Raw genomic sequence first — 13,985 nt, 5'->3', positions numbered from 1 at the left:
TATACTTTGTTTCAAACAAGCTATTGGAGGGGTTGGAGCTTTCCTGAATGAACGGTGTTAATCTCCAGTGCCTTTTCATGATTTTTTTTTTTTTTTCTACAAAGGTTTGCTCTGCTCAAAGATGTTGAATTCAGGCTCCATATACATATCTGAAGTACTACTTGGTGTGCAAAGATTTTTTTTTTTCCCCCTTTAAAAAAAAAAGATTGTTGTTAATGAATGGTCAAGGTCTTCCCCCCCCCCTTCCTCTCCTTTTAAATCAGATCTTGGGGTTAAGACTGCAAACTGCCTTTTGTTCTTCAAGTCAGACAGAGAGGCTGAAGATGTGGGTTTCTGATTATTGGTGGCACAATGTGAAAGAATCGCTTTCCTTCATGAGAGTGAGGTGCTTTGTCGCCAAGGATTGTCTCAATGCCAGTAGCAAGGACAAATGTATGCAGGAGGAAAAGGGTCTTTAAGGGATGGTGCTATATGGAGTGGGCTGGGTCCTTGCCCCCCCCCTTCAAATCCACTTCTATCTCCCCATCACAGGGAGGAGAGACAGTCTTTGTCATGCTGTGTGTTTGTAATAAATGGCCAGGGTACATTTTTCACTCTGCCACTCTCTTTTTATTTTTGTGAAGCAGGTCTGAGCCTCCTCACCATGACTTACAAATATCGATTATTTTACACCAGCTCTAGTGCCAAATAATTGATATTTATGATCAACTCCTCTCTACCAATAATGGAAAATCTTCTTGGGAGACAAGTTGCAACGAAGTTTGGGTTCTGGTTTTAGTGCAGCGTGCCTCCCCTCTTGACGTGCTAGCGTTATCTTGAACCCCAGCCAACCCTGTTAATGTCAGATGTGGCTGCCAGAGGGAATCGCTGCTCGCCACGACTGCTGCTGGGGACACCAGCCAGCTCCTGGTGGGAGGTAAAAGTTTGCGGGCTGCCCCTGAAATCAAAACTGGGTGAGGAAGAGCCTCCCACCACCCTTTTCTCTATTTTTTTTTTGCCTTTTTAATGAAAATTTATTTCATTTAGCGCTCCTTGCCGGTATCAATCCCAGCTCCCGAAGAGCTCCAATTGAATATATTCTCCAAGGGCAATTATTACTTTCCTTATCTTTTCTCGCCAGCTTTGGCAGCTCTGCTGGAGGCTGAATGCATTTTCTCTATCGGCAGTCAAAGCGCAGGCTGCATTCCTGGGCTGTGATACATGTAACGCCATGGCACCCCTGCGAACAAAGGACCCAATTCGCTCTACATTCCCATGGTCTTGTGGATGGCCTGCCTGCCTCAAAGTTTACAAAGACGCCAAACAGCCAGAAGAATTGGGGTTTATGTTTCCTTTCAGTCTTTCACAAACACTTTATTGATCTGCGGCCTTTCCTGGCCACTCAGAGAATTAAGTAGTTACAAAATGGAATGATTTTTTTTTTTTTTTTGTAAAACTATGCATTTTGTATGTGTTATTATCTATCCATTCATAATATTTTTATTTGAAATGAGCGACTTCCTGCAAACTGCACCGGGATGTTCTTTATGTGCTTGAAAAACCCCAAAAGCTTTGACAATGATGAACACATTTAAGTTGTGCTCCACTTGTTTACAAAAGTCTCCATTTGGTAGCACATCAAAAGCATTTTTCTCCCCTCCAGCACAATGGTATATTCATGCTAGCAGTCATTACTCAGAGATTTGAAGCATCACTTTATTGGAGCCCACCACAATACAGTCTAAGACTCTTTGTTTCATTTGTTATTACCTTCTTTTTTTTGTTTTTGCTTCTTCTTTTTTTTTTTTTTAAAAAAAAAACCCAAAAAATTCATTTGGTTCAGACCTGTTTGTAGTCCCTGATGGCTACATTCCAGCCTTGCCCTGCGACAGCTCCATCATTGATGCTGGTGGGGTGTTCCTGCAGGGTGAAGGGCTTTCCTGGGGGCTCCAGTTCCTCCTGGGTTTCCCTCCTGAAGCACCTTCACTCCCTAAACACCAGCACCTTGGCAGAGCTGTGTGACTGCCAGCTGACAGGATTTTTAGGATGGGCTGATTACCTGTTCAGCCTTTAACTAACACCTAGCAAATGCTGGAATATTGAGTTGCCTTTAAACAGTGGATTTATAGACTGGGAACACATCTACAATTCATGTGGGTGTTTTGGTGTTGTATTTCTTATTACTACTGTTATTGCTGTTGTTATTTAAATGCATAAATAGCTTAATTATATATCACCAGTTTTTGGTTTTTTTAGTGTAGTTTAACACGATTTGGGTTCTAAGGTAGAGCTATCACCAAATTATTCAGTATTTGGAATATCTTTATAGGACTTCAACAGGTAGCTGGAGTCAGCAGAAGTTTTACACTTGTTGAAATTATCTTCTGTGCTTAGGAGGAGGATGAATGTCATGAGAAACACTTTTCAAGAGAAATTAATAGCTTGACTGTGAACCGCTCAGTTCTCCTTAATGAAAGGGAACAGGCGTATCCTTGGGAGTGGGGAGGAGCTCCTCAGGAAAGGGTTTCCTCAGGCCCCAAGGGGGGCCATTTGTGCCCTGGCCTCCCACGTTATTCAGGCTGGGAAGAACTGAAAAATTAAATGCAACAGGAAGGTGATGCATTTGTGGCAGGGCATCACAAAGTGATGCAGTAGAAGAGACAAGCAAATGAGGGGCTGCAGTGAAAACAGACATTAAATAAAGGTTATGATGGGCAAGAAGAGATGACTGCTTAACACAAATTGTGTGGTGTGGAGGCACCTTCTAGGGGAGAACCAGAGAGAAGAGTGAAATGCAATGCAGGGTGTAAACCTTAATGCCAGTAATAATTTCCTAGAGGAAGTAATGGATGTTCAGTAGCTGCTGTGTTTAATGATGTATTTGATGAGGACATGGATGTCGGCACAGGAGGAGTGACCCAGTGTTGACTGAGGGACTTGGTTCCATCTCCGCTTGCATAGAGATGTGCCAAGTATATAATTTACTCTGGTTTCATGCAATGTGCCTCCTGCAAATTGTCCATGCAAAGCCAGAAGGGACAGTCCCTTGGCTTCCCTGGGGTTTGCAAAGCCTGTAGCTTTCCATAAGGAAGAGATGGATGCAGTGTTCATTTTGGACCCTTTCATGTTGGGGTCTTGTGCTCAGGACCAGTATGAAGAAGCCGGTGGCTTTGAAAGCAGTCTTGAAAAACAAATGACACAAGGCAGCCTTTAATAAATGAGCATGGAGAGGAGAGTGTTAGTAATGCTTGTTCTAGTGGGAGGAGCTGATTACAGGCTGCCTGTTGGCAGGCTGTGATGGCTCTCACTCATTTAAATGTGGCTTTTCATGTATGAGCCCATGGCTTGATGCTGGAACCCTGTAAGTGCCTGGTGAAGTTGTAGGCTCTGGGAACAGAGCATAATATTTCTGGGAGATGCGCGATGGTCAGAAGCAACATTGTGGTGGTTGATGTCTGTGTGCTCAGTCTGTTATCCTTGTTATCAGTTATTCTTGAAGGTCCTCTATTAAAAGCCTGTGTTTCTCTCTGTGTTAGATTCAATGCTTCTGGTAGCAGAGAGGCTGGAGGGTCCCTTCAACATTGAGTCAGTCATGGACCCCATTGATGTGAAAATTTCAGATGCCATCATGAACATGCAGGAGAACAGCATGCAAGTGTCTCAGAAGGTAAAAGGGCCAAGAGGACACTTGGGTTTTATTTATCCAACATGTTTTATTTCCTTATTGTCAATATGTTTTTTCTTTAATGCCCTTTCAAGAACATTTAAAGCTGATCTGTTATTTTGGGCAGGATCTGCACTGGAGCCTGGAGAAGGGAGGCTTTTGTGACCTCTCATTTCATAAAACCCTTTCTTTCTCTCATGTAGGTTTTCCAGGGATGCGGCCAGCCAAAAACACTTGCCCAGGGTCGGACTGCTCGCTCTGTCTCTGAAAATGGTTTCAGTGCTCGTTTCAGACCCTACAACCCAGAGGAGCGGCCAACTACAGCTGCTGGCACGAGCTTAGACCGACTGGTGAGTGGCTGATCCTCCTAGTGTTGCGCAGGCACTTTGCCCTTATGTACCCCAGCTTATAATTTATCATTTGTAATTTATAGGGTTTCTTAATATTCATCTTGAACTCTCTGAGGGGTGTAATCTGCCTATGGCTCTAGATGTGAATTACCTCAATGCTTGTATGTCAGAAAAGTGCCTGTTTTAAAGGCTTGGCTTATGAGTAATATGTGCTCAAGGAGCAGTGTTTAATTTTGTATTCAAAAACTAAATCAACCATCAAAACATGCAGCCTGAAGATCTGGCTTATACATGCCTGTTGTGATAAAAAATACCTTTCTAGCTTCACTTTTAATGAGCGTTTGGTATTCTGGATTATGTTCTGTTTCTTTTTTTTCTTTTATTTAATAGGTTACTGATGTGAAAGAGAAGCTGAAGCAAGCCAAAAAGTTTTGGTCATCCCTCCCTGGCAACATTTGCAATGATGAAAAGATGTCTGTAGGCACTGTCAATGAGAACGAGTGCTGGAATGGGAGCGCCAAGAGCAGGTTTGATGATGCTGTCGCTCTCGGTTAACTCTTTCACTCTTGCCTCAGCCCTTCCCAGCATACCAGCTCCTCTCCCCAAGCCCTCTGCTCTTATTGGACTGACCCCAGCTGCCCTGAGACAGGCTGCTCTGTTACCCCTTTTTTTAATAGGTGGGAGAGCTTGAATGCAAAGCTGAAGGGTTGTCCAAGCTCTGCGCACTAGTTTGTTTTAAAGGAGAGGAGTGAATTTATACATCTAGATAAGTGTCTCTTCTTGGACCTTACTGGTGCTCATGGGTTTGAGGAGGTTGGTTGTGCAAAATCCTGTACCACAGCCACAGAGCAGAGATGCTGCTGTTGTCTGACAGTGCTGCTGCCCCAGCTGATGCTTCTTTTTGAGCAAGAGCAAAGGAGATGGAGGCTGGTGACAGGTCCACTTCTCCGCTGCAGAGCTGAGTGACGTCAGGGGTGTGGTTTTCACACATGACATTTTTGGGGCACAGGACTGAGCCATACTACGTAAATTTTTGCACTGTTTCATGTGTGCCTTGCTCAGGTTATTGCTTGGTTCTCTGTGACAAGAAATGTCTCTGCCCTCCTGGGATCTTGTTGACAAGCTGCTGAACTTGTACGCTGCTTTATGCACCAGATTTCCCCAGTTTATGGGGTCTAGCACCAGCAAGAAGGGCAGGTGGAAACTTGGCAGCCCTGGGCAAGGAGGCAGAGGAGACGACGGACATCCTGTGTGGTTTGCTGTTACTCTTATCTCTGTAGCTCCAATAAGCCAAAAGTGCAGTAGTCTTCAAAACTTTGATCTCTCTCTGACCTCTTTGTAACATGCAATATTGATCACGAGTAGCAACAACAGTAATAATAATAAATTCTCCCAAACGTAGGACAGGGTTTGAGCATGTCCTTCAAACATATACTTGTATATTGTAGTGCCTGTTCTCTAGGGTAAGTAAAATTGTCCTAAAGGCTTCTCTCTCTCTTGCACCAGTGGCATCATAACTAAGAAAAGTAATATTTTCACCTATTAAATGGTGATTTTTCCTGCAATTCAGGTAATTGATGGTGAAAAGTGTCATAACTCCGCTCTGTAAGGTGATACTCCAAAGATCTGTTTTGGGAGACATACTCTGTTGGGTTTTGTTGCTTAGCCTCTCTTTTAAACCAAGAGGCTGTACACGTGTTCAGACTTGAGCATGCATATGTCCTCTCACTGGGCAGCTCAACTATTCTCTTTTTTGATGCATGGGGTTACGTTATCTCATCTTCAACATCACAGAAGATGCTTCTGCTGGGGTTATTAGGGAAATTTTGTCTCATGTCTACATGGTTAGAAGTACACATTTAATACCCCAGCTTGATGGTTAAGGTGCATTATGCAAAGCCAGAATGACACTCTTGCCTCCAATGGTTACTATAAGTTCCTTTGGAATAACTGTGGCCCCAAAGGCCATTTTCCTGGAATTGTCATCCTACTGGGCGTCAAGGCATCTCAGCAGCTTGTTTTGCTGTGTTGTCTGTAGCGAGCTGATTTATGCTGTTGTAAGCCATTATTATTATAATCCCCAGATCTTCCTTCTCTTTTCAAGTTGGGGAAAAAATTCTTTCCTCTGCCTTTGTGGCACAAGGTATCTGAAAACAGTGCTTAATTACACTTGCTGCTCAGGTTGCAGGAATGGGAGATGAGGTAAGAGCTAGAGAAGGGCTCTGTGAGGGTTGGCATGCAGGAAAATAGAGTTGGGGTCAGGGTATAATCCAGACTGGAAACAGGGAGTTGGCATTTCTGAGTTCCCAAGCTTTCACTTATCTGCGCGGGGCCCCACCAAGCTGCAGCTCTGGTACCAGCAGGAACGGTTTCTTTGCAGGTACGACTTTGCGGTGACTGGAAACGGCTTAGCAAATCAAGTGAATAACCCGGAGGTAGAAGTCGACATTACCAAGCCAGACATGGTGATTCGCCGGCAAATCATGGCTCTGCGAGTGATGACCAACAAGCTGAAGAATGCATACAGTGGGAACGATGTAGACTTCATCGACATAAGTATGTTTGCTGTTGTTTGACTTCTGCTTTTTCCTTTTCCCTTTCTAATTGGGTTTCGTGCTAACATGGGGTATCTGGTTAAGCTTCAGCTGTGGGCAAGTGTGTTAATAGAGGATGGGAACTGACATCTGCCATAGGCTGTGCAAGGAGGGTTGTTCCCATAGAATGGTTTGTGTTGTAAGGGGCTTTTAAAGGCCCTCTGGTCCAACCCCTCTGTAATGAGCTGGGGCATCTTCAACTTAATCAGGTTGTTCAGAGCCCTGTCTAACCTGACCCTGACTGTTGCCAGGGATATGGGGCTTCTGCTACCTCTCTGGGCAACCTGTGCCAGTGTTTCACCACTGTTCCTGTAAAAAATTTCTTCCAAATATCTAGTCTGAATCTGCCCTATTTTAGTTTAATACCATTACTCTTTGTCCTATTGCAACAGGCAGTACTGAAAAGTTCGTCCCCATCTTTCTTATAGACTCCCTTTAAGTGTACTAAAAGGCCATAAAAAGGTCTCCCCAGAGCCCTTCTCTTCTCTGGGCTCAACAACCCCATCTCTCTCAGCCTGTCTTCATAGGAGAGGTGTTCTTTCCTTCTGATCATTTTTGTGGCCCTCCTATGGATGTGCTCCAACAGGTCCAGGTCTCTCCTGTGCTGAGGGCTCCAGAGCTGGATACAGGGCTCTACGTGAGATCTCACCAGAGCAGAATAGAGGGGCTGAATCACCTCCCTTGACCTGCTGGTCACATTTCCTTTGATGTAGCCCAGGATATGGTTGGCTATCTGGGTTGCAAGTGCACATTGCCTACTCGTGTCTAGCACAGAGGGGTGTGATGAGTGGCACATGCAAGTAGCATTAAACAGAGGAGCCATGCTTATGTCTTAGAAATTTTGAAACGTCTATGTGCTTGCCTCTTTATTCCCCCCAACCCTCGCTACGTTCTGCAAGTGAAGCCTTGCGCTGCAGGCGGCAGAGGAGGACAGAGTGTGTGTTTGTCTCCTGCAGGTGAGGAGAGCAGCGGGGAGGAGAGCGGCAGCGGCTGCGAGCTCCAGCAGTGCTCCCCAGAGTTCGAGTTCAATGCCACCGAAGTCACTGGGAACTCCAACAAGAGCGATAAGACCGTGAACACTTCTGCCGCTGCCAGGAGCGGTTTATCACAAGCAGCCTTGTTCCTTAGCATTTTGTTCTTGGCCATGCAAAGACTATGGAGATAATTGTGCAGCATAGGGGAAAAAAAAAAAGACTTTTATAATCAAAGTTAGAAGGCACCTGCTTTCACTTTTATACCATCTAGGGACTTTGCTTTTTAAGTTAATGGACAACAATGTACAGTTTTTACTATGTTGCCACTGGTTTTAAGATACTGATTATTTTTTTTCCCTTGCTGTTCTGGGAATAACACAAATGGGAACTACCAGTCTGTCCCGTTCACCAGGAGCCCATGTTAGAGGTGGATAACAAAAGTGTATATACAAGCCTGTAGTTAGCTCTGCATTTGTGTCTTTATCACTTTTTTTTTTTTTAAATTTTATTTTACCGTATTTCTTACGAAAAAGAAAAAAACCCCAGGGTCTAATCTTGGCCTGTAACAAGTATGTGTTTCTGAAATGAGAAGTATCTGTACAGAAGCAGGTTTTATTTATCATGTTATCTTATGGGGAAAAAAATAATTGCCCAGCAAGCAGAAAACATGTTTCATGTAGTTAACTTCCAGTTTATCCGCATTACGTTAGTTGCCTTATCTGAAAAGAAGTGGAAGTAATTTGTCTTTATTATGTGGTGAAACAGAAGAAGAAGGCAGAGCTGGTCAGTGTGCCAAGTGCCCTGTTCGCATAGGGTGTTAATGCCAGAAGCAGGTTGTACTTTTTTCTTTACAGGAGGTTTGGTTAAATTGGAAGAGACTACAGAGAATTCCAGTTCCCCAGACACTAAAAAGAGTTGTCATTTGTTCCCCGGGATCCTTGCAATTAGCTGTAACTTGTGTAGGTCAGTTCCCAACATGCATCCCCCGTGGGAATAAGGCATTAAACTTGTTTGGTTGGAAGCAACTTGTGTCGCAGATCCAAATGCCAACATGTGTCTTGTCTGCAAGTTTGTTAGGTGACTGCCGGATTAAATTTTTTTTTTCAAGGAATACTTTGAGGGAGGGAGGCAGGGGATGGGGTTTGTTTTTTGCAAGAATTTTGTTTGCCCTCCAGTGAGGGCAAAAGGAAAGGAGCAGGCGGGCAGCACCCTGCGTCACTGTTGCAGGCAGAAGGGAGTAGGAGCAAGCAGGAGCTGGCAGGGCTGGAGATGCCCCTTTTCAGTGTATTTGGTCTCTTGGGAACTGATGCCCAGTGGCTGTAGCTTTTTGGTGCTTCCTGAGACATCTTCCTCTCTCTACCTTTGCTTTTGCAGTTGGAACAATGTTGTGGTGAACAGCAACTCATTAATAAAAGAAATGTATATTTTTAAGAAAAGAGATGAAATACTTTTTAAAAGAGTTTAGGGAAAACAAAGTCTTTGGAAAGACTCAAAATTATTCTGCATGTCTCCTCCTGCTTTAGGTAGCCTTTAGGTCTGGCTGGATGCTGGGATCCGGCCAGGAGAGCAGTCCAGAGAGAGAGAGGGTTTGCTCTGTTCCACCCTTGTGTTATAAGGATGATTTTCTATTTTTGTATTGAAGCATTAATTACTTGTTAGCTCAGGGTCAACATTATATTCAACTTTATTTTCACACCAAATTTCTGCAAAGCTATTGAGACTGAGTATTCTTGGCTGGTATAAACAATCCTGGAGGCTTAATTTTACTAGAAGTAGCCAGTTATTTATTAAAACATGATGTTAGTAGAGTAGGGATATTCTGGCTAGATTATTTTTCTTTAGAAAATAAATCATGGAAGCATAAAATCGAAATAGTTATACATTTATGTGTGGGAAAAAATGGATTGTAAATAGCTAAGTTGCCTTGCGAAGAATTGGAAAATGTGCTGATACTTAGAAACTACCTCAGTTCTGAGGAATTTCCTTTTTAGCTTTGAGTGCTATTACATTTACTTGGTAGAAGTGAATCTGGCCTCCAGTATGTAGCCGAAAGAGTTATCCCTGTAGACCTTGTTAGATTGTTTTTAATTTAGAAGGTTGAACTAAATCCAGCTGTTTTCTTTCGGCTAAGTTCCCTAACAAAGAGAATTTCTGAATTAAATATCGCTGATGGTTTCCATGACTTTTCCTGATTTGTTTGGATTCATGGCATTTTCTGATTGTCCTTTAATTATTTAAATTGTTCTAGCCATTTGAATTTTAATCCTGAAATAAGCAAACCTTAGATGCACTACCATTGTAAATATATCGCAGTAAGGTCTGACTGGATAACCCTTCTGGCTTATAACCAGCTGGCAGGCCAGCAAAGTTAAATGAAAGAAAAAAAAAAATTAAACTTTTTCAGAGCTTAGAGAATGGTGGAACAAAAGCCCTTGTGTTCAGAGGGGTTGAATTCTCCAACACCTCCCTTCTTGGCCGAAGTGTTCATATGTAAAAGTTGCTTGTAAATTCTGCTTTCAAGCATTTCTACTCAGAAAAAAATGTTTCTGAATTTATATTTATCGTTTTACAACTAATTGCTTACTAACTATTATTCCTTAGTTTGGTACAAGCCAACAATGCAAAGACCTGCCATGAGTTTTAAGCATGTCCAGTTGACTTTGTTAATAACACAAGAACCCTCTGCTATATAAAGGACAGATTTGTCACCTGGGGCTACAGGAAACAAGAGTAAACATCAATGTAGGATGATCAAAAGTTGTGTTCCTGCTTTTATTTTGTGTTTGTGTGTGAAATCGGCTCTCTGATATGAGCTTGTAAACTAAACCATACGGGTAGGAACACAGTATGCTGCTGGCTTTGAGGAAGGCATGTGCTCCCTTCCTTCAAGTATTTCTTTTTTTTCTTTTTTTTTTTTTTTCAAATAACCATTGCCATTATGCCTGTGTTTTAAAGGAAAATTCCCATATGTAGAATTCATAATTAAAATTAATGGTATTGGTAACAAGCTTCAAATGCAAAATGAACAAGAAAGGTGATGTTCTTGGTGGCACGTGAGGTGCTGTCTCCCAGAGTTGGAATAAAAAAATACAGCCCCTGAAAGGATGTGCTCAAACAGCTCTCTGCCTCTCTTGAAATGTCTACTACTCCTTGCTGTGACACTCACAGGCGATGTGTGCGTGCAGGCTGCTCTGGGTTTCTCCCTCAGACCAGCCTCCGTATTTACACTTCTGATAGTAATGAAGGAGGGAAAGGAGAGTAAAAAATGAAACTCTTGTAATCAGTCTCAGTTTTGTGCTGTTATGGGTGGTGTGGCCCTAGGTTGGGACAAATGACCTGGGCAGCCAGAGGAGGAGTCCTGCACCCCCAGGGCAGGGTCCTGCTCCTGCCCCCTGGCTGAGCTAACCTGGGATTTGTCCTTACAGGCAAGTTGGAATATTAATTTTAGAAAGTGCAACCTCTCAGTACTCCAATCATTTCCTAGTGTTGATGGTACTGGAGTTTCCATCACCATCCTTTTGATTGCTTTAGCTCGATGTAAGACTTGCCAGACAGGCAAGACCCCTGGCATTGTCCTGGCTCCTTTCTCATGGCAGCATCTGGTATCGCACATTTCAGAGCAAGGCACATAATAATCCCTTCCATCTGTTTGGATGCTCTTAATTATCGTGTGTCCCACAGTAACTGCTGGCCCTGTTTGTCACCATCCCCTCCAAGCCACCTTCTTCCCTCCTACCTTGGCGCAGCCCCTGGTGTGAATGTGGCCGTGGAGCTGCTGCCTCACTCACATCTTCCGCTTGCCAGCACAAAACTGCTGCGTTTATTCTTGTTCCTGGGAAAACCCCTGTCACCAGCACATCTCCATAGCCAGGAGCAACAGACACCTGTGTTCTGCCAGTGCAGGCAATCCTGGAGCATCCTGGGGACCCTGAGGACCAAGGATGGTGCGTATGTGGAAACTGGTGGACGTAGCTGCTGCTGAAGACCTGAACCTGGAGAAATCCATCTCCTACTATTGGAAGAAAATGACACACAATGCTGATGGTTTTGTTTTTCTGTGTAAGTCAAGCTGAGTATCCAGGTTAACTGCAGTGTCGCTGCAAGTCTCTGTGTGATGTGATGCCCAGTGGCCACCTGCCTGCAGTGGGTGGTCTGCAAGTCAATACTGGGATGTCATCCCCAGGGCTAGTAGTAATTTAAAAATAAATTTTAAAGTGCATGGAAGGGAGTGAAAAATTGATGCAGGAATATTAGTGTCCTTCCTGGCTGGTGGGATCCGTGTTGACTTGAGCCACTAAGGGGTGACTTGCGTCTGGGAGAGCAAGCAGCCACTGGGTCAGTACTGTCCCTCCAGCCTGCGTCCCCTGGGCTGCTGGTGGCAGTCCCCATCCCAAATGGTTGTACTTCGTTCAGGTAGCTGGGATTTAATGGTTTAAGGTAGCTGCAAGACACGCTTTGGTTAGAGATTGTGCGATACTAGTGGTTTTGGGACTACCTGAATAGCAGCCAGCCCCAGAAATGGTTTTAATTTCTTGATAATGCTGTTTCAAGCTTTGTGTTTTCTAGGTTTGCTTTGTTGTTGTTGCTTTTTTTTTTAATCCTCTGCTGTGGTTTGTTTGAGGGCTTGTAACAGTGTAAATTGCCTGGGAAGACACAGCTCTTTATGGGCTTGCTGTAATTCTGGGTCAAGTGTACTTAAATTGCTGTAATTTGTATCTAATGGATTACATGGATTCAGAGCCCTTTTATAACTACTGGAGTTAGGAGGGGCTGCCTGCCCAGGGAGGAGGGGAAGGCATCCTAGGCATGGTCTCTTCGTCCCTCTCCTGAAAGATGGGGAACCAGGCAGATTTTGCAAAGTTACTCGATCACAAAGGATGAGCAAAATTATAGGCATAATCCTAATGGCATGACCTAAACGCGTCCCTTCTCTGTTTATTATCCATGTGCTTTGTGCTTGTGGGGAGCTGGTAAAAACGCTTTTCCTTCCTGAACCTGCTCTGCCTCCGCAGCTTTGCCCATGTCTGCTTGCCGCCCTGGCTGCTTTTTTTTCCCTGAATTTTTGTTCTTTGTGGTTGATCCACTTGTGTGTACCCTGCATCCTGGCAGGAGCAGAGCGGGAATGAGTCTCACCCATGGACCTTGGTGATTTCCCCCGGAACCTGTCTCCATTTAACCCCCAAACAGAGGTTGCTATGACTCTTATAGTAGGAGTTTTCATTAAAAAAACACCTCAGTCCCTAACAGCAGGTAACCTGCCTGAACTCAGCGGTTTCAACAAGCAGGTAATGTCTCTGTCTTCCCAATGGCCACATAGGAGCTGAGCAGGAGCAACTCCATCCCCATCACAAAATCTGAGATGCTCGTATACTGTGATTCCCGTTCATAGCTGTTCCTCTTCCCAGCATGTCCTGCTACATGTGTCATTAATTCTTGTAATCTGATGCAAATCAGTGTGCTAAACCCCTCATTAATTGGGTTACTGATTTATACTAATGAGACTTAAAATCTTAGAGAAGGTTGAGGGTATTTGTTTCTCCTCCTAAGAGCTCGATGAGCTATTGTCAGCCCCACAATGACTGGTCCTTGGCTGGGATGGTAATTGCCTCGTGACTGTATTTGCATCAACATAATGGTAAGGATGTTAGCTGGAGTTAAGACATTTCATCTTTACCTCTGAACAGGAAAATTCAGGAGCAGCAAGGTGGAATGTGTTTGCCTGGGGTTGCAGGCAGTCCTATCGTGTGGGGTGGCCACTCTTCACCTGTAACTGTCAATATTCCCATTATAAACTTGCTTTTCTTCAGAGCTGTATAAGCTTAGCCATAAAAATCAGACCCGCTTGAAAACTTGGCATGTTAGGAATTGACCTAGCTTTTTTTTTTTTTTGGTGGGAAGAACTGGTGATTATTTTTAGAAGAAATTGTTTTGTCTGTGAAGTTTAATGGGTTGAAATGCTTTTTTGGCATCCACAATCCTTCAAACCAGCTTTGTTGAAAACCCCATTTAGCATCATCAATAATACAGTAATGCTGAGGATCGCTAGGGACAGGCAACTAAAACAATAGCTGAAATCTTGTATCTATAAAGCTAATTGTTGTACGCATTCATCCATTGCCCCTATGCCAGTACCACACACGCACTTGCTGTCTTGTGCAAGAAGCAGATCTGAGGACGGTGAAGTCTGTAAGGAGGCTTTTCACTGACATTAACAGGAGCTGCGTCTGCATTTCCAGGGACTCGTTAATGGAGACAAGGTCACAGATACACATGAACTGGGTTGTTGTGCTAGAAAAGCTATTCAGATTTAACCAAGAGACTTTATTTTCTTTTTTTTTTTTATGGCTGCCTTTGTTCACATCCCTATAACAGACAGTGTATCAGAGCTGGTATGTGCAATCCTAAATAAATCTACACCTGTACT

At 43.6% G+C, this 13,985-nt stretch overlaps 1 protein-coding gene across 1 annotated transcript in view; it reads left to right on the top strand.

Moving 5' to 3' along the window:
* GPC4 (glypican 4) overlaps positions 1–10,318 on the top strand; it is a 67,696-nt gene extending 57,378 nt beyond the window's left edge. The window contains exons 5-9 of the mRNA XM_069868083.1: positions 3,516–3,646; positions 3,847–3,993; positions 4,384–4,520; positions 6,374–6,549; positions 7,544–10,318. Coding sequence (XP_069724184.1) covers positions 3,516–3,646; positions 3,847–3,993; positions 4,384–4,520; positions 6,374–6,549; positions 7,544–7,752 — 800 coding nt within the window. The 3' untranslated portion in view covers positions 7,753–10,318. The remainder of the gene's footprint in view (positions 1–3,515; positions 3,647–3,846; positions 3,994–4,383; positions 4,521–6,373; positions 6,550–7,543) is intronic.
* The last annotated feature ends 3,667 nt before the right edge of the window (positions 10,319–13,985 follow it).

Source organism: Phaenicophaeus curvirostris, chromosome 13 (genome assembly GCF_032191515.1).
Source record: "Phaenicophaeus curvirostris isolate KB17595 chromosome 13, BPBGC_Pcur_1.0, whole genome shotgun sequence".
NCBI classification, from domain to species: Eukaryota; Metazoa; Chordata; class Aves; order Cuculiformes; family Cuculidae; genus Phaenicophaeus; species Phaenicophaeus curvirostris.
This window is presented reverse-complemented; position numbering and strand designations above follow the sequence as displayed.